The sequence below is a fragment of the Juglans regia genome, chromosome 3 (genome assembly GCF_001411555.2).
Source record: "Juglans regia cultivar Chandler chromosome 3, Walnut 2.0, whole genome shotgun sequence".
Taxonomy (NCBI): domain Eukaryota; kingdom Viridiplantae; phylum Streptophyta; class Magnoliopsida; order Fagales; family Juglandaceae; genus Juglans; species Juglans regia.
Window position 1 is genome coordinate 14,195,094 of NC_049903.1, and position 20,773 is coordinate 14,215,866.

Here is a 20,773-nt window from a genome sequence, read left to right on the forward strand (position 1 = left end):
CCATTGGTAGCCAACGCTGCCGTAGGAGACACCGCAACACTACCCTACACCACCACCCAATGCTGCCGAGACTGCATGAAGAAGTGGGTTGCACCACTATTTTGTTTCTAAAAAAACAAAGCTCTTTTGGATCCCCCATAGAGCCATTGCTCCTCGCTGGAAACGGACACACCACATGGCTGCCGTACTGCACTGTCGCCGCCTCACGCCAACACCCTTCCTCATGGTAAGCCACTGTTATCTTCTCCGTTCCTCCTCCCTCACAACGTTCTCTCTCTCCGTTCTCTCTCCCTCCACATTCCTTCTCTCACCTTATTTTTCCTATGTTCCTCTCGCTGCTTTTCTGTCACCCTATTGCCGTTGATCTAGATTCGGCCACACCCAAGTCCGTAGTTGCAAGCTGCACTTGGTGAGTCGAAGACTCCATCGTGCGGCCTCATTATGCTGGGTCAACACAAGAGAGGTGAGCCCTCTTATCACGGGAGTTTTTGTAAAGAAATCTTAAGAGGTAATGACTTTACATTTTTGCTCTTAATAGGAAGGCCTTAGCAAAATAAGAGTTTGGCTTGACTTTTAAACATTTGGATAGGTATTTTAAGTTGGGCTTGATGTTAAGTAGACTTGTGCTTTCAATTGGACTTATGTTAAGTGAATATTAAGTGAAGATGTATTTTACATGGGCTCGATTTTAATTGAGTACTTTTGTAGCCATACACGTTACTTTATAGAAATAATTTAGATTTTCAATGTATTAGTCGGAAAAAGGTAAATGGTTATTATTTATGTAAGAAGTGATGTTAGCTTAGCATTACGAGAATTTTAGAATTTTAGGACAAATAGGTTAAGTTAGCATTTCGGGTTTAAGAGTCGAAATACGTGTTCAATTGAAAATTTACAAAAGTTACATGACTATTTTATAGGTGACGATTAATATTTGCTCGGCACTGTTGTGGAAAAATTCTAAAAAAACATAAGAAATCTAGGTAAGTAACGTTCATATGCTAGACTTTGCATAAAATAAAATGAACTGTGATTGATTTTATGAAAAATATGCATGTTTTGTTATGAAAAGAAATTTGAAATAACTTCAGTTATTTGTTCGGCATTACTCATGAAATTCTGTATAGGAATAAAGTATTTTCTAGCGGTACAGACATGAGCTATTTTAGCATTTTACTTCTAAACTGTACAAAAGAGAGCGAATATAAAAATTTGTTCATAAATTATATTTTGTGATCTGATTCTGTTCTGTTCTAAAAATATTATGTACTTTGATATGATATGATGTGATTTCTGAAACTTCTAGAATGAAATTATGTTAATGTTCCATTTTGACCATACCATGAGTGTAAAACTGTAGCCTCTGTTCGGGTTGGTACCAACTTTTCTGTTTCCGGTGCATCCACTTTGGAAGCAAAGTGGTTTTTTGCATGTGCACACTCGGGACTCCGAGAATAATAAGGAAAATATTCACATTTTGTTTATGTTCGATTGGCCGCTGAGTTTGCACAACCCTACCACGAGGGTTAAACATGAAATTTCGTTCTGATATAATCTTTCAATTAAGCTATGCCAAATGAGTTTTTAATAAGAATATTTTGAATTTTCACTCTGACATTTTTAGCCAAGATATATAGATATATTTTATCTTTATCCCATTTTATAGTTTTACTAATTAAAATATTAATAATAATTATATTCTAATCAAATTAATAATTAATATTATATATTGAGTGTTTTAAGTATATTAGTTAAATTTACTTAAAGTTGAATTTTACAGAGAGAATGCTCTAAAGGGTTTCTGTTCTAAAGAGTAAAGTCATTTTATTTAAAAAAAAACTTAAAAAAGAAAAAAGAAAAATGAGTACACTGTTAGAACAAAAAATACATGAAAAAGAAACATCAATTCATGTGCGCTGCAGGACTATTAAGGGCCTTTTGATAAAATATGATCATTCATTAAATTCTACAAGGGAGCTATACGTCAAATGGTCAAAGGTCTTAAAGATATTTTGGTAAAACAGAATCTTTCATTAAGTTCTACAAGAGAGCTACACGTCAAATAATCAAGGATTTTAAGGGTCTTTTGATAAAACAGGATTTAATGGAGAAACAAGAAAAGTTAACGGAAAAATAATAAAAGTTACTATTCATAGTTAGATAACCACTTATTATAATATAGTAGTGATATGTATATATATCTGACCTGTATTCACCACACTAAAAAATGGAGTAAATTTAGAATTGGATAATCACTGCCTAAGACAAATTTGGGTACTTTGTACAAAAATGCTTGGAAGTTTACCCTCTTGGAAGTTGAGATAAAAGTTAAAAGTTAAATAAAATAATGTTAGAATATATTTTTTTAATATTATTTTTATTTTAGAATTTGAAAAAATTAAATTATTTATTTTATTTTATATGAAAAAACTTGAAAAAATTATAATAATTAGATGAGATAAATTGAAAAGAATTGTGAAAACAATGAAAGAATTTGACCGGTCCTACTTGACTGGAGACGATCAAATTGAATTTGAAGGAAACTAATTTTTCCATATCTGGGTGTGTGCAATTCAATTTGTTTAACATTTATTAAGTAGCTAAAATCTCACTCAAAAAGCTCCTAGCTTCGTCGACTAGCTTTAGCAAATTCAGCTCAGAAATAATTTTACTTTACTTCCTAAGAATATTTTTGATTTGATGTGTTGGGGGCGCCACTCTGGTCATGACAGTCGTGTCTTCTCCGAGATCTCAAGTATAGGAATCAGTCCAAGAATCTTATCTACACATGATTGGAGTCGGTTGGATGTTTTGTCAAATAAAGATCATGATAACTAGTGGTAGGAGTTGACCTACCCATGGATTTGGTGGCTAAAGAAGAGTTTTTAGCCATGGAAGCTCCGTGACCAAGGTCTGGAAATGGAGAAAAGGGAAAGACGAAGGGAAGATAAAAAAAAAAGATGGGGGAAATTCCGACGAAAATAAAAAGGGGAAGACTAACAAAAACATAAAACGGGTGTTAACAATATCAAGTCTGCAGCACCAACCACCTTAGAGAATTCACCTTAAGCATTGTCCTGCACCACGTCTGCACCTCAAGCACTGTCTTGCACTGCATCCGAATCAAGAACATTCGAGAATGGTCCCAGCAATCCACGTGTCACTCTCTCCCATAATTTCCTGTAAATTCTGTTATAAAAAATATTTCATTTCCTACTTATAAATACCATCAATGTACTAAAAGAAATCAATAAGAAAATCATCAGATTATTTTCCATTCTTGCACAACAATCTTTATTTTAATATGGTATCTAGAGCGCCAGGTTAAAGACTAACGTCTAAAAATGGCAGACTCAAACCACAACCCCCTCCCACTCCTCCCCCTCCTCCTCCTCCTCCTACATCTCAACCTTCCATTAATTCACTTTCGTCCTCTTCACACTTAGTTGCTGTAAAGCTAAATCATGAGAATTACCTCCTGTGGAAGGCTCAGATCATGCCTTACCTCAGAGGGCAAAATTTATTTGGTTTGTAGATTGAACCAGTAATGCCCCCCACCTGTTTGTTGAAAATTCTACAAAACCCAATCCTGATTTTCTACTTTGGCAACAATAAGACCAAGCCATTATAAGTGTCCTTATTTCATCGTTATCTGAAAACTTGATTGCTCATGTTTTAGATGCAAATACATCTTGTCAGATTTGGGTCATTCTTGAAGATCTCTTTGCTACAAAATCTCAAACTCAGACCATGCATGTACAATATCAACTGGCAACGCTCAAGAAGGGATCTAACTCCGTTGCTACTTACTACCAAAAAACAAAGTTATTGCGTGATACACTGTCTGCTTCTGGTAAACCTTTGTCACCCTCTGATTTTATCACTTTTCTCTTGGTTGACTTGGGATCAGATTATGAGTCCATGGTTATGTCTATTACTACTCGAATGGATGCTCTTAGTCCTCCTCAGGTGTACAGCCACCTACTTACACATGAAGCGTGACTATCTCATCAACATACTACTTTGAATGCTGCTATGGAATTTTCTGCCAATGCTGCCTACAAAAATCAACAAGTTGTTTTCAATCGTGGTTGTGGGATGTCTCGAGGAAGAGGTAACGATCGAGGTCGAGGTAGAGATCATAATGTAGGTCGGTTTTCTCCCATTCATTTATCTCCTAATCGTCCCACTTGTCAAGTATGCCTCAGATTTGGACATACATCACTCACTTTTTATCACAGATTTAATCATGGTTATCAATCTCCTTCACCCTCTTCTCTCTCGGCCAACTTCACTGTTGTTCCTCCCCCTCCTACTTCGGTTTCATCTGTTGACTCTAGTTGGTACCCTGACTCAACCGCAACACACCATTTCACACATGATTTCTCTAATCTTTCTATAAGCCCAACATAATACAGAGGAGAAGATCAAGTGTGTATTGATGATGGCACCTCCCTTCCTATTCAGCATGTCGGCAGCTCCACAATACCCTCAAGCAATGGAAATCTTCTTCTCTCTAAGCTTTATCATGTTCCTTCCATTTCAAAAAGTTTAGTTTCAGATAGAAATTTTTGTGTTGATAATAATATCTTTTTTGAATTTCATTCCAATTTTTTTTTGTGTGAAGGACTCCCTTACTCACCAAACTCTGCTCCAAGACAGCACTAAGAATGGCATGTATGTGTTTCCTCCAGTACCCTCTTCTCCTCAAGCTTACACGGGTACTCGAGTTTCACCTCAACAATGGCACATACGGCTTGGACATCCTTTTATGCAACATTTCAAAAGTGTCTCTCCTAGTGACGTCTTCTTCCGCGCTTGACTTATGTTCCGCTTGTTGTCAAGCCAAGCTTCATCAACTTCCATACAATTAGTCCACCTCTCGTTCCACTTCACCACTTCAACTTTTATTTTCAGATGTCTGGGGTCCTGCACCTATTCTTTCCCATGGCTGTTTTTGCTACTACCTATCCTTTGTAGATGACTATAGCAGATTTACGTGGCTATTTCCTTTGAAATGTAAATCTGATGTAACATCTATCTTTTTATCTTTCAAGCGTCATGTAGAGACCCTTTTTAATACTAAAATTCGTGCGTTACAATCCGATTGGAGTGGTGAATATAGATCTTTAAATACTGTTTTGCACCCTTTTGGTATTTCTCATCGTCTTTCTTGTCCATATGCTCACTCTCAAAATAGGTCGGTTGAATGCAAGCACCGACATATTGTTAAGACTGGCTTGGCTTTACTTGCTCACTCATCCACTCCAAATATGTATTGGTCTGAAGCCTTTATTACTATGGTTTTTCTGATTAATAGACTTCCCTCCTCTATTTTACATTTTAAACCTCCATTTGAAATACTATTCAAAAAGGCACCTGATTATACATTCTTAAAATCTTTTGGTTGCATTTGTTGGCCTAATCTTAGACCTTACAATAAACATAAAATGGATTATCGTTCACTTCCTTGCATTTTTCTAGGATATAGTTCGGATCACCATGGTTACCTCTGTTTTCATTTACCAATTGCACGAATGTTCATCTCTAGAGATGTATTGTTTGATGAATCAAAATTTTATTTTCCTACCTATGCACCCAGTGAGAATGCCAACTCCTAACCCATTCCGAGCGAAACTTTACGTCCAATATTGTCTCCAAATACAACCAGATCTACTCACCGACACTCACCATTTCACCATCTACTACATCAAGCCCATCTCATTCATCCACAATCAGCCCATCCAACTTCTCCAAGTCTTCTGATCTCCAACCCAACACATTAACACCAACATCCAGCCCCCAATCTCAAACGAATATCCTACCTAGGGCATCGTCTTCTCCTTCCCCAATCCCACCATCCCAATGCCTCCACTCAATGTCCATCCAATGCAAACTCGGTCTAGATCAAATCTTCACTTTCCTAAGCTTCAAACCGATGGCACCGTTACATGGCCTCCTCCTCAAACTCATGCTACCTCTGCCAAGATACCTGAAGAACCCACCTCTGTGACCGAAGCCTCAAAACATTAGGAATGACGCACAGCTATGCAACTAGAGTTTGATGCTCTTTTGACTAATAATACTTGGACTTTAGTTCTACCATCTTCTAACCAAAATCTTGTAGTTTGTCCATGGATATTCAAGACTAAGCATTTTTTAGATGGTTTGATAGAATGGAGAAAAGCCAGACTTGTAGCCAAGGGCTACAACCAGCTTGAAGGGATCGACTATTCAGAGACCTTCAGTCCAGTTATAAAACCCACATCCATCAGGTTGGTTCTCTCTATTGTTGTGTCTTCTGAATGGAATATTCATTAGTTAGAAGTGCAAAATGTGTTTTTGCACAGTACCTTGGATGAATACATATATATGTCACAACCACCGGGATTTGTTCATCCACAGTTTCCACACTATGCTTGCAAGCTCAATAGAGCCTTATACAGTCTTAAACAGGCACCTCGTGCCTGGTATGCAAGACTTAGTTCCCATCTTTTAGAACTTGGGTTCAGTGTCTCCAAATTAGAAACATCTTTGTTCATTTATCATCATAATTCTGTGACCATTTATTTTCTAGTCTATGTGGATGATGTTATTCTCACGGGGTCACATCCGACTACTTTAGCTCAACTTCTTGAGTTGTTGAGAGCGGATTTTCCTCTCAAGGATTTGGGAGCTCACACTAATTTTTGGGTATTGAGTGCCATTGGGACTCTACCGGCATCACATTATCACAGCGTAAATACATCCTTGATTTGCTAAAAACAACTAATATGAGCAACTATAAACCTGTGAGCAGCCCTATGTCACCCTCCACAAAGCTTTCAGCTTTTGACTCCACTTCTATGGAAGATCTGACTCTTTATAGAAGTGTAGTTGGGAGCCTACAATATCTACTATTTACCAGACCAAACTTGGCCTTTTCTATGAATAGGTTAGGTCAGTTTATGCATGCTCCTTGTTTGTCTCATTGGCAAGCCATTAAGTGTATTTTACGCTATCTCAAGCACACGTTGGATCTTGGTTTGTCTATTACTCAGTCCTCTTCTTCTGCCTTGGCTGCTTTTTTTTATGCCGACTAAGCCGGGTGCCCATATGATAGAAAATCGATCGGGAGATATTGTGTTTTCTATGGTAAAAATCTGGTTTGTTGGAGTTCCAAGAAGCAAGCTACCATTGCTTGATCTAGTACCGAAGCTGAATACAAAGTTTTGGCTCATGCTACATGTGAAGTAATCTGGTTGCAGGGTCTTTTATCTGAATAGAGAATTTTTCTGTCCAAGCCTCCTATTCTTTATTGTGATAATTTGGGAGCCACGTATCTAACCGTAAATCCTGTGATGCACACTTGCACGAAACATGTTGACATCGACTATCATTTTGTACGGAATAAGATTCATGCCAAAGCTCTTCAAGTTTCATTTCTTTCCAGTAAGGATCAACTTGTTGACATCTTCACAAAGCCCTTATCAGTTTCCAAGTTCTGTATTTTAAGATCGAGCCTCACTATCCTTCCAAGACTACTTGGCTCATAGGGGCATGTTAATAATATCACGTCTACAACACCAACCACCTTAGAGAATTCACCTTAAGCACTGTCCTGCACCACGTCTGCACCTCAAACACTGTCCTGCACAACGTCCTGCACTACATCCGAATCAAGAACATTCGAGAATGGTCCCAGCAATCCACGTGTCACTCTCTCCCATCATTTCCTACAAATTCTGTTATAAAGAATATTCCATTTTCTGCTTATAAATACCATCAATGTACTGAAAGAAATCAATGAGAAAATCATCTGATTATTTTCCATTCTTGCACAACAGTTTTTATTTTAATAACAAGGTCGGGTCGTATTCTTTTTGTCACATGGGACTCGGTTTTCCAGCGGTTCCACACCGGTTTTCTATAAAGTTTTTGACCTTCTTCGACTCTGGCTCCAAGTTTCATCTTCAATAACATTGTGCAAAAACTGTCATAGCTGATGAGCCTTCTCTAATGGTAAGATTGGTGCTATCCTCTTTCATTTGTTCTTCTTATCTTCATTTTCCACCCTATTGTGTTTTTCTACCACGTCCTATCTTCATTTTCTGCCTTTTAGACTTTTTTTTGGGCCTAGTTGTATTTTTCCGTCCTATCTTTAATTTCCGACTTAGAACCTTTTTCCGTCCTATTGTATTTTTCTACTCGGGACATTTTTCCATTTTATACTCATTTTCAGCCTTGGGACTTTTTTCCATCCTATTTTATTTTTTCGCCCCCATCTTCAATTGGTTATACCATTTAGCCCCAATTGCTTAGCACAAGTGGTCAATCAAAGAACTAGCTATCGAGTTGTATTTTGGGTTGGTGTATAGGGGTGTAAACTCAAACCGGAAAATTGAAAAATCGGACCGGACCGGATCGAACCGGACCGGTTTTACCAGTTTTGAAACGTAAAAACCGGCCGGTTCCGGTCCGGTTCTGGTTCCAGGATTTTTTGGACCGGACCGGACCGGTTAATTAAAAAAATTAAAAAATAATATTTTTATATATAAGTTTGATATAAAATATTTTATATATATTAAATATTAATATATATAAGTTTTATATATAATGTATAATTATAAATTTTTATGTGAAATTTTATATATAACATATATATTCATATATGAAATAATTTCTTATTATAATTTATAAATTATTACATAAAATGTTAATACTAAATCACTAAAAGTTTATAACTAATACTAATATATAACTTATAACTATACCAATAGTCTAATATTAATACTATTATATAGTCTAATATATTAATAAAAGTATAAAACAGTTTTTTTTAAATTAAATTTTTTTTTTTATAAACAAATTTTTAAAGACAAATTGTGAAATTTAGATTTTAAAAAAATCGGAAAACCGGACCGGACCGGACCGGAAACCGGTAAAACCGGAAGTACCGGTTTAGGAGGGTAACCGGTGCGTAATCGGTTTTGAAAAATACAAAACCGGTACATACCGGTTCGGTTCTAAATTTTATCCAAAACCGGATCGGACCGGACCGGTTACACCCCTATTGGTGTATACTGAATGAGCATATCAAAGACGGAACATTTTCCTCACCAAATAGAACTTTCGTGCAACTATTGTAACAACTAGGTCATAGGGAAGGTCTTGGGAATAGATGCAACTAGAAATTCGGGATATCATTGGTTCATTGCAAATCTTCTACTATTTGTTAAAGACCTTCCATAGGAAAATGGTTGAGTAGTTAAAAAAAAATGAAAATAAATGAGTTACAAAATAATAATAAAAATATAATTTTAATAAGAAAAAACAGATAATACGATATAAAAAATTTTGAAAATAAGAATAGTTATTTTTTTTTTCAGATTACACGATTTTATTACTTCTTAAAAATTAAAATATTTAACTTGTTATTTTTAAATAAAATTTGGAGTTAATTACACTTTGTTGTCTCGAACTTTCACTCAATTCACAATATGCCTCTAAAATTAATAATTACATCAAAGTGGACTCTCGAACTTTTAAAATTTTTCAATCCCTCCTTTCCGTCTATCATCAACGTTAAATCTAATAAAAATTCACTGCACGTGTTGCTCATGTGCATAATATTTACTGCAAAGAAGTAATTTTTATCTAATTTAGTATCATTAACCATATTAAATATAAAATAATATATACTATCAATTAATAATAAATGATAAATCATTAAATAATTTTTTTATTAATTTATATATGGTTAATGAATATTAATGTGTACATAGATTATTCATACTTACTTGCAACTTAGTTATAAAATAATTTTATATATGGTTAATGATTTATTATTAATTGATATCATATATTATTTTATATTTTATATGATCAATGATAAAATTAGATAAAAATTATATATTTACAGTGAATTTTCGTTAGATTTAATATCACTGGTAAACGAAATGAGAGGATTGAGAAGTTTTGAAAATAGGTGCGGCTACTATGCCGCCCCAACTTGATCGTTGGGCTTACCGGCCAGCGTAAAAAGTTTTTTTTCTTTATTCTCTTTTTTAATTTCATATTTTTTTAACATATTTAAATATATTTATAAAATAAAAAATATATCAATATATTTAAAATCAGTTATTTAATTATTAAGTAAAAAAAAAAAAAAAATTTGACCAGCGGTCAAACGGTGTCAAAAAAAGAAGACATAGCAATATTTTCTTTTAAAAATTTAAGAATTTATTTTGATATAATTATTAATTTTAGAGTTACATTCTGAATTAAGTAAAACTTCGAAGGATAAAATGTAATTAATCCTAAAATTTGGCAAAAATTTCAGGGAGCCAATGGTGCTCTACTGCTCTGAAATCGAGCTCAAATTCGAAGCTCCATCAAGTCTCACTCGCTTCCCGTCTCGAGTGCCACTGTTGCTCTACTGAGAAACACAAGCTGCCCTTCGTCAGTTCGTTGTTTACATTACTATGTTTTCTATTTGGCTGCTGATTCCTTGAAGGAAATATCATTATCATACATATTCTGAAACCTATAATTTACAACCTATTTTGCCGAGAGAGGGAGACACGGGAATAGAAATATTGTCACCGGATTCAGGCACTGGTGTGTCGGAGCAGGCGATCAGCACGGAAAAAGTGGCGGAGCAGCAGTCTCATTCAGTTTGGTACAAAGCCTTTCCTTAGTTTAACACTCATTTAGAAGTATTATCGTGCTCATTTAGACACCAGTTAGACGGTGTAAAGCCTTGTTTTACACCACGTCCGTACCAAAGAGACGAGCTCTTCTGATAAATCTGACTCTTTTTGGATCCCATTCTAAGCTTTAGGTATAATCTAGTCCGTGCAGAATCATTGTCTTCACTTAAACGAGACGAGCTACTTCATTTTGTAGTTCAGCTGTTTGAAACAATTCCTCTTTGGTATTTGCATACTACGTTTCCTATATTTTAATTTTTTTTTTATTGTAATTTTTTATGATCGATTCTATGTTTTTTCATGTGTTTAGGTATGTATGTTTTTCTGCAGTTAAAACTTGAGTGAAAAATCCTCTCTTCGGAATTGCTCGTGTCGTTATGGATAAAGCTGAGCTTGAAAGTTTCCTGAAAGTTCTTCCCCCAGTAGACTTCTGCTGTGTCTATGGCTCAGCTCTTCATACAAACAATCGTGACATGGTTTTAACTTTGTTCTTGCCTTGTTAATATTCAGATTCTCAAATGTAAGCATTTGTTTTTTTTTTTTTGGTCAGTTTTCATTGAATTAATGAATTTCTGACATTCCAGTCAACCATGGTGGATTACATTCTCGGTGTATCAAATCCTGAACAATGGCATTCTCAGGTAAGTTCTAACTATGATTATTTTTTGGACAATCCCTTGTAGAGAACGAAGACTGTTTGAATTTCTAATCGAATTTACTTATAAAAAAAAATTTCTGATCGAATTTAATTTTGCTGATTCTATAACCTAGAATCTACAAATGAACAAAAATCACTACGCTTCATGGATGGTGCATCTTGGAGGGCCAAAACTGGTTTGCTCTCTCTCTCTCTCTCTCTCTCTCGTTGGGTCTTGGTCTCATTTTCACTGATACAATAAATTGTTTCATCATGTTAGATTACTGAAATTGCGGATGAAATTGGTGTCGGAGTACACTTTAACCCTTTTGTTACTTGGAATCACAAGGTATTAACCATTCAATGCATACACTCATCAACTGTCTCTGATTGTGCACACTTCTACTCTATGTGGTAGAATCTATGTTCATTAAAATTTTGGTGTATGTTCTGGTATGCCATGTAATATCGTCTGATCAATTTCCCGTAATTTTCACATTTAAGTAAATGTAACAGATGCTCAAATATGGGGTTGTTCGGATGCATGACTTGATTAAGGACATACTCAATTGGGAAAGATTCTACTTGAGTGGTCGTTTACAGAAACCGGTATGTCCTCCTTATCAGTGTCTCTAGAAATAATTTCTTTCATGTCTTCATTTCTTTACCTGGGGATGTTATAATGAAAGGGGTATTTATGCCAACGGGACATCATTTTTCTAGCGAGCACTTTTATGATGTATGTGTATATTGCATCCATCTCTGTTTTCAACCCCTCATTATATGCTACGTATGAGAACAAATTGTGGGATTTGATACTAATATTTTAGAAAAGAAACGAAAAAAATGTTTTATGGATCTTACTTTTCCTGAAAAAGTGGCCAAGCCAAAATTATTTTGCACTGATTGTGTTTTTTCCTTTTCATTAATGATTTAATTAGTTAATTGACTCTTCAGTCAGTTTTTCTTACCAGCAGTTTTTAATGGAAGGGAAACAGTGTAATGGACAACAAGTTCTCTATATAGTTAAAAACTCTTCATCGTTTAAAACTGATTAGAAGATGGAAATGAACTGAGATGCCTTCGGCTTTCACCGTATGTGGGCAGCACTGAAGCTATTCAATGTTATTTTGTTCTACTTAATTGCCCTTTAGAGGTTATTTTTGTTTTCTTCAAACCAAACCCCACACAGGGCTTTCCTTTGCCCAGCCATCTTTCTCTTTCTCTTCCTTTTTTGGTAGTTCTCTACATGTGGCTACAATATGGTTGTTGAACCCAGTCATGATATGATTCCTAGTTTGGTAACATATGCAAAGTTCCAATTCAATTCCACATAAAGTAGGTCAACATGTAGATATGAGTAACTTAGTATGTTATCTGATCAAACTAGTATGGTGTCTTTCTTCTGCTGTTTCATATCCTATAATGTCTCAGCTTGTAGTCTCTGGCTGCCGCAAACTTTCTCTGCATTGCATTTGCCTGCTAGTCTGGACCAGTCAAATTTTTGTTTTTGTCTTTGTAAACTTAATCTCAAGGAAGCTTTATCATTTTCATACAGGTTCATATACTTGTGGATAACCTGGATATAGAAAATGTAAACTCTGCTAATTTAAAGGCTGCAATGACTGCTGCCCTCCTCCTTTTGCCACCGAAATTCACTGAGGTTTTCTTCTATTCCAATCCTTGATCGTTTTAGAATTATTAGAGTTCATAACTTATTATGCTTCTTGCAGGAAGATCTTTATGCCAAAATATGTAGCCTCTCATATATGGGTGACTTGCGAATGCTTTTTGCAGAAGACAGAAATAAGGTGATGCTTGATAAAGTTCAAAATGGTCTTTTGATGGTAACTGGTCCTAGTTTTTCATAGCTTTATGCATGGCTGATAATTTGAGGATCTACTGAAACTATATGTATCTGTGATTTGTAAGATGTAATTAACAATTGACCAAACTTAAGTATTATTCTAGTGATTGATTAACAAAATTGAGTTTATACGACTGAGATATTCCTGTGGAAGACATATTATGCAATTATCACTACTACCACCAGAAGTTTTGTAAGGCCTCATTTTTTACCAGCCCTTCAGTACATTTTTTGTAACTGCTTATCGGATGCCTTTTTTAGGGGGAAAATGCATTTTCCACCCACCAACTAATTCGCATTTTGCAATATGTGCTCCAAAATTGACGCATTGTACCCTTCCAAGTACCATCGAATGCCAAATAGCACCTATTCAAATCCGACCATTTAGATGGATTAAAAGTGGGTAAAATTGAGTGTTGCCACACAATATTGGTGGTCGGATCTCAACGGAGGGTGCACATTTCAACTTTTTGGTAGGTAGAGGACACAATCTGCCAATTTTGGTAGTTTATTTACAGTGTATATTGGGAAATGCATCTTAGTTAATGGCAGTAAGTTTATTTTTCTCTCTTTTTAATATATTATAATTTAGATATTTTTTTATCATTATTTTATTGGACGTTACACCTGGTAAGGCATTTTGTTTTTGGTGAAATTGGATAGTTTTAGCAAAATTACTTTTCTTATGAAAGTTCATTTGTTCATTTATACAACCTGCTCAGGTGAAGAAGATTGTACAAGGGCAATTTGATTTATTCCAGTCAAGGTATAGGCCATTTCTTGAAGAGTATGAGGCTAAGGAGTTGTTGAGATTCATGTCGTCTGGAAGTGGCCAAACAAATGTTTCTCAGGTCTGTTTAGATCCTCAAGTTCTCAAAAGAAAGCTGATTCAATATGCCATCTTTGATTTTTTGTGATCTATTCAAGAGAGAGACCTGAGTGTTCTAACCTCTCTGCTGCTTTATGCGTCGGACATGTTTGGGATCTTGAACTCAGCCACGAAGTATACTTGTAAAATTTAGCATTGAAATTTCTACTGCCTTTTTCTTATGTAGCCATCCTCAGGCAAGCAACATTGAAGTCAGATTAGCTGAATGAGAGTTAGATGCCATTTACCTCGCTTTTCTTTCTGCTCATTCTGCTCATTCTGCAATTCTGTTTCTTATTATGATAGTTGCGGTGTTTTTAATTTTATGCACCTTTCCACTCCTCCATGAAACAGTTGAAATTCCAGCATATAATAAGGACTAGTTCCTTATATGGTGTTTTGGGTCATTATTAACTTCTTGATGCATACTCAATGATTCATTACTTTGAGCTAGATACCTATTGAGCTTCTGGATAATGAGTAGATGTTCAAAAGTTATATGTTGTCTCCAGTTTATGTCAACTTCCTAAAGTAAATGTCTTGTTCTTTCTTGAATTCATTAAAATAATAAAAGAATTCATGCAGAAAGTTGTCAAATTTTGTCTGGTATTCCATGTGGGGTAATGCTTATGGCACTGCACCAACAAAAATGAAAGCCTATGGAGGACTGTGATAGACGTAAAGTATGGTAGCTCTTAGGGTATTCTTAAGAGGTTATTGGGCCTTTCAAGTTCGGTTGTGGAAAAACATTTGTAGGCTTTGTTGGCCGCCCACCGTGCGGGAGATGACTCTTAGATAAGTTCCGGCACATGTATGGTGTGGAGCCCAAGCTCAAATGAGACATGGGAGAGAAGACAAGATACATGGTTCACTGTGCGTTGTATCCACATGAACGGCCTCCTTTCCCATCGAAAGCATTTGTAGGAGTAAAGCTGCATGGAGAAGGGCAGTCCTTGCTTGGGAGGCAGCTCTGGAGAAAGCCTCACAAGGCATAACTTAAGGAAGTGACAGATAATAGTATCAATTGGTGCTACATGTGTAAGAGGGATGGGCAAAACTGTGGTTCACTTGTTCTACATTGTTAAGTAGCTAGAAAGTTTGAGTTAGGTAATGTTGTGATGGGCAGTGGATCTTTTTCTTTTCTAGAATGGTTGGTTTGGTAACCCACATAGTGAATGATTGTGGAAAATGATCTCAATTTGTCTATTGTGACGCATTTGGAGAGAGATGAATGGTTGTAGTTCTTGAGAGTTGCAAGAGTAACATGGAGGGTTTTTTATTTTTTTATTTTTTTATTTTTTTATTTTTAAATGTGTAATAACATGGAGGGGTTAAATGATTTCTTCTGTAGATCTATATATCATTGGATGTCTGCAATCTTTGATTTTTCAAGCTTGGTCTTTTTTTTTGTTATCTTTTTACTACTACTACTTAGGTGTCTCTAATGTATACATCTTTTGTTCCAAAAGTTTAAATACCTTTTCTCCTCTTAGAACAGGATTGTGGCTTATCAGCAGCTCGCTCTCTTGTTAGTTCCCTTCCTCCAATGGTTAGAAGCAAAATGGGCATGAAGCTAGGGCAGGAGAAAAAGCTGGTAGAATCTGGTATTAACTTCAATTCGTCTGCTGTGGATTTGTAGTAAAGAACTGTATGTGAAGAATCTGATATTTCTATAGTTCAACACTACACGGATGGACACCCATCCTAACTTTGTGAACTCAATTGTATTTGGAAAAAACATGATTTTGATTGTTCATTTTCAAACATCAACTTAGTTGCTAGTTGACTTTTAGTGTTAACATGCTAGACTTAATTATTCAATATTTTCGCCAAATTTGATTTGATAATAACATCCTTTCAAATCGCAATTGAAGGTCGAGTAATACATGAAGTTTCAATTGGCTCAAGAGAAGAGGCTGCAAAATGCATGCAGAAGGTTCTGAGGCGAACAGTCATGGTTTCAAGTGCAAGGCAGGCTGTCTCTGGTCTACTAACTGTTGGTGGAGTTAACGCTGTTAGATATCTTTCTAACAAAATGCGCAAGGCTTGGAAATCCTTGAGATGAGGCTACCTTTAAGTTTTATGAGAAATTTTATTTATCAACCTCTCAAGCCTATTCCTTTGTGGCTGGCCCCTGCACTTAGCGGTAGAGTTATGCTAAATAACGACGATTGATCACTGATAGCCTGAGATTATAAACTAACAATTCCACATGGGCTTGCCTGGATGTCCTAATCAACTCAACTTGTTTGTTTGCAGATATAGGGGTGCAATGTGAAATGAATCCTGATGTTGGGTAAAAAGGGTAGGTCTGATTTGGTCAAAATGAAAATTTTGTTTTGATGTGTATTGATGTTGAAATTCTCTCTTAAATTGCTGAAAGGGAGGTCAGAAGTTTAGCATATTCATTGTCGAATGACGCTCTCCTTGTGTCTTGTTTGAAATAATTTCATTCATTTTTGTCTACTGAATATGACTTGATGTAGTGAGTACATTTATTTCTAACCAAACAGGGGCTATTGTCAGTCAATATACTACGAAGCATTGAAAATTATAGGCTTGATGGGTGGGTCTTTTGTTTGGATGCAGAAAGAAATGGTAATCCATAAATACCATAAACAAGGAAGATATTCGTACTGGAGAATTGCACGACTTTTTTTAGATCCGCATTATTTCAAAGAGGTTGAGTCATCTTTGAATATTTTCGATTCTCACTTCCAATGGAATCGTCGCGTGGGACCCCTGTTCATTTCCCACTCAACTCTCTTGACTTTTAACTACCCTCAAGTGAACGCATGCCAGCATTTTTTTCGTTCCGATGGATAAGCATTGGATGTGGACAGGGTGGCAGCAGCTATACGCCACCAACCATTGATGGCGATGTTATCATTCTTTTTTAAAAGGAAAAAATAAGTATCTTGTTGCATAATTATTAAACATGAACATATGATGTAGTTAGCTAGTCTTTGCTGCTTCCAGACTATGACGTCCCCAATGATTTTTCTATTTAAATTTGCCTTTGCAAGGTTTAAGATTCGAAGATCTCAATAGCTACATAAGCTACGCATTCTTTATTTAAAAAAAAAAAATCAAATGTTCCTCGTAGTTGCAGCTTTTAATCAAAAGCTTGATCTTTCTGTTCTCCCTAGCAGGAAGCCTGAAATTCTTATTCTGTGGTGGTTTAGATAAAGTGGAAGGAAGTTTACTAGGGAATACAGGTCCATGTGGGGAGTGTGGGGGCATCATCCGAAATTCTGTTGAATGTTGTTTTGGCAGGCTTCTCTTCTAACCATGGTCGGGGGACAAATTTGAAGGCTGTGCTTGATGGTTTGAACTTGTTCTGTGGTTTAGCTTACACGCTAAGTTAGGTAGGGAATGAAATGGGTTTTGTTTTTTAAGAAAACAGGAAAAAGCTTAGAACAAAAGAAAAACTTGGATTTAGCAAACGGTGAGCCAAATTTGTGTGTTTGCACAGAGCTCTAAGCATCCCAAACCTTGAATCAAGGATATAAAATTTCTGTGAATTGAAAGAGGGATGGTGGATCTTTGATAGTTAACGGTTCTTTTTTTCCAAAAGATGCGTCTGTGAGCCAATCACAAACAAGTCGGCCGATTCCTATTTTGTCTGAAGTGGAGGAGACTTGAAGTCAAGCATTGTGCTTTGAGCTCACAACCTTGGTTTCATCATCCATTATTGAGGAAAGAGCAATGCTACATACAGTCGTGGAATGCGCAAACGCCGTGCCGTGCAGTCGTTTTGAAAAAGAGGGGGTCCATTATTAAAAAATTAATTTCTTTTCAGGTGGGTCTCTTATTTATTCACTTTTTTCAAAGCGACTACACGACGACTGCACGCTCACGACTGCAAGTATCATTTCTCTTGAGGAAAATATCTAAAGAAAGAAACGAAAAGGGCGTGGAAGATTATAAAATAATAGCATCAATCTTCCAATCTTTTTCACCAGTTTCTAGTTTGCCTCTTAGTATTACTGGTAGGAAATAATACAAGGGAAACCATTAAGATGGGTTCCGCAGGAGAATTGGGTGACGATAGCCAACCAAGAAAATATTGGAGATGTAGCAAGCAGGATTTCTTCCCAGAGGAATCCTTTCAAAACTGGAACACATATCTGTCTGCACTATCACAAACATTTCTTCGGTTCAAGGACCGTCTCATAAGCAGATCAAATGAGGCCGAGGAGATTGGAGAACTTCGCAAACGAAGTGAGAATGATATGAAACAATGCCTCACCTGGTGGGATCTCACCTGGTTTGGGTTTGGTTCAGTCATTGGTACGGGGATCTTTGTGCTCACTGGCCAAGAAGCGCATGATCATGCTGGACCAGCCATCGTTTTGTCCTATGTTGCTTCCGGTGTTTCAGCAATGCTCTCTGTCTTCTGCTACACAGAATTTGCTGTAGAAATCCCAGTTGCAGGAGGGTCATTTGCTTACTTAAGAATTGAATTGGGCGACTTTGCCGCTTTCATAACAGCAGGAAACATACTGCTTGAGAGCATTGTTGGAACTGCAGCAGTTGCCAGAGGATGGACTTCGTACTTCACATCTTTACTGAACCGCCAACGCAATTCATTGCGCATTCACACAAACCTCAGAGATGGGTATAATCTCCTGGACCCAATAGCAGTAGTTGTCCTGGCAACTGCAGCAACAATTGCAATGATCAGCACGAGGAAAACTTCATACCTCAACTGGATAGCTTCTGCAGTTAACACTGTAGTAATCTTATTTGTGATAATTGCAGGATTTGCTCATGCCAATACGTCAAATTTGACACCCTTCTTGCCATATGGTGCTAAAGGAGTCTTTCAGGCTGCTGCAATTGTTTACTTTGCTTACGGCGGATTTGACAATATTGCCACCATGGCTGAAGAAACCAAAAACCCATCGAGAGATATACCATTAGGATTGCTTGGATCAATGTCCATTATCACCGTGATATATTGCTTGATGGCGCTTTCACTGGCTATGATGCAGAAATACACAGACATAGATCGAGAAGCAGCATATTCTATAGCTTTTCAGAGTGTGGGCATGAAATGGGCAAAATACCTGGTAGCTCTTGGTGCCCTAAAGGGAATGACCACTGTTCTTCTTGTAGGGGCACTAGGACAAGCACGATATACTACTCATATTGCACGAGCTCACATGATTCCGCCATGGTTTGCTCTTGTCCACCCAAAAACAGGAACCCCCATAAATGCTACACTCTTGATTGCCATTTCAAGTGCCTGTATTGCTTTCTTTTCGAGCTTGAATGTCTTGGCAGGCCTGTTATCGGTGAGCACACTCTTTGTCTTTATGATGATGGCAGTTGCACTTCTGGTGAGGAGATACTATGTGAGGGAAATCACCCCACGAATTAACCTCCTGAAGCTAGTTATCTTCTTGCTGATCATTATTGCCTCCTCAATGGCAACTTCAGCCTACTGGGGACTAAAGCCCGATAGTTGGCCAGGATACATCATTACCGTTCCTCTTTGGTTCTTGGGAACTGCAGGGATTTCATTTTTTGTGCCTCAACAGAGGACGCCAAAAGTTTGGGGGGTTCCACTTGTCCCCTGGCTTCCATCCTTGTCAATTGCAACAAATATCTTTCTCATGGGATCTTTGAGTTCTGATGCATTTATCAGATTTGGAGTCTGCAGCCTTGTAATGCTCGCATACTATATATTCTTTGGTCTCCATGCAACTTATGATATGGCTCACCGCCCACCAGCAACACAAAATGAAGTCTCTGGAATTTGATGATGATAACATCAAACAGAAGGCAGGACCTTGAAATCATTGTACTTCCTTTATCCTTTAGCCTCCCAATGCTTAATAAGATTTCCTTCCCGGTTATGTTTCATACCAGGATGGCTCATAAGTGTTGGTTAATAGTAATCTGCAGTCTAGATAGTATTATTGTCAGATGTCAATGAAACAATGTTTAAACAATTATCTCTACATATAGCAATGTACTAAATGCTAATGTCGGAAAGTTTATTACTAAGCTAATATTGGAAAGTTAATTATAGCATGAATTACCTGATGGAAAAGATGATAGACTGATAGTACAACAAGCCAAGATGAAGTCCTATTGATACTTTGATGTGCTGTGAAATATCTGGAGCCATCTATTTGCACTAGTCTGAGTGCATATCCATTTTTTGTATTCAAATCCACAACAAAGATAGTCTAACATGAATGACCAAGTTTTCTACCATGATATCAAATGAATTTCCATGGTGAGGCTCTTATTATTTAACTAAAGAGAAATGATAATTGTAGTCGTGAGTGTGCAAGCGTCGTACAATCACTTTGAAAAAAGTGAATAAATACGAGACCCACATAAAAATAATAATTTTTTAATAATAGATCTCATTTATTTTCAAAATGATTACAAGATGCTTGCGTATTTTATGATGTATGTAGTATTACTCTTAACTAAAATAGTATGACCTTTTGAGATGGCTGACTTTCCAATCATGTGGCAGTTCTGATCGTTGAAAGATCTTTCAAGATAAGATTGGTAAAAAGTGTTAGATATTTTTTTTTCCAATTGGGGTCTCTTCAATTGCTTGACCAATATTAAATACTCATGTAGGATCTATATTATCCACAAATCCTGCACAAATGATATAAGACCCACAAAATATATTTATCTCTCTTTATCTAATTTTATTAGACAATTAGAAGATCCATATT

The 20,773-nt window shown here is 36.5% G+C and overlaps 2 protein-coding genes across 9 annotated transcripts; both read left to right on the forward strand.

Moving 5' to 3' along the window:
* Positions 1-10,311: 10,311 nt before the first annotated feature.
* Positions 10,312-16,368, forward strand: LOC109010522 (phosphatidate cytidylyltransferase, mitochondrial). 8 transcript variants are annotated; one of them, XR_001999217.2, is made up of 12 exons: positions 10,318-10,660; positions 11,022-11,167; positions 11,276-11,332; positions 11,463-11,525; positions 11,609-11,677; positions 11,845-11,937; positions 12,887-12,991; positions 13,062-13,139; positions 13,918-14,046; positions 15,562-15,667; positions 15,938-16,209; positions 16,323-16,368. XR_001999217.2 is itself a non-coding variant. In XM_018991387.2 (12 exons), exons 3-12 carry the CDS (start codon positions 11,069-11,071, stop codon positions 16,126-16,128), a joined length of 990 nt encoding a protein of 329 aa, XP_018846932.1. In that variant the 5' UTR covers positions 10,318-10,660; positions 10,817-10,915; positions 11,002-11,068; the 3' UTR covers positions 16,129-16,321. The 8 variants fall into 8 exon arrangements, 7 of the variants coding, with proteins under 7 accessions (XP_018846927.1, XP_018846932.1, XP_018846928.1 ...); XM_018991387.2 differs by lacking the exon at positions 16,323-16,368 and adding an exon at positions 10,817-10,915 and having other exon boundaries at positions 11,002-11,167; positions 15,938-16,321; XM_018991383.2 differs by lacking the exon at positions 16,323-16,368 and adding an exon at positions 10,817-10,915 and having other exon boundaries at positions 15,938-16,321.
* A 1,630-nt stretch (positions 16,369-17,998) lies between these two features.
* LOC109010521 (cationic amino acid transporter 5) lies at positions 17,999-19,946 on the forward strand. Its single transcript, XM_018991381.2, has one exon. The coding sequence runs from the start codon at positions 18,086-18,088 to the stop codon at positions 19,829-19,831; it is 1,746 nt and encodes a 581-aa protein (XP_018846926.1). The 5' UTR covers positions 17,999-18,085; the 3' UTR covers positions 19,832-19,946.
* The last annotated feature ends 827 nt before the right edge of the window (positions 19,947-20,773 follow it).

What these genes read in the sequence shown, in the direction of transcription:
- LOC109010522 (XM_018991382.2), top strand. Translation starts at nt 11,069, where the DNA reads ATGGATAAAGCTGAGCTTGAAAGTTTCCTGAAAGTTCTTCCCCCAGTA. An exon ending in GCCAAACAAATGTTTCTCAG is followed by an intron (nt 14,047 to 15,561) that starts GTCTGTTTAGAT and finishes CTCTTAGAACAG; the next exon opens with GATTGTGGCTTATCAGCAGC. An exon ending in GAAAAAGCTGGTAGAATCTG is followed by an intron (nt 15,668 to 15,937) that starts GTATTAACTTCA and finishes TCGCAATTGAAG; the next exon opens with GTCGAGTAATACATGAAGTT.
- LOC109010521 (XM_018991381.2), top strand. Translation starts at nt 18,086, where the DNA reads ATGGGTTCCGCAGGAGAATTGGGTGACGATAGCCAACCAAGAAAATAT.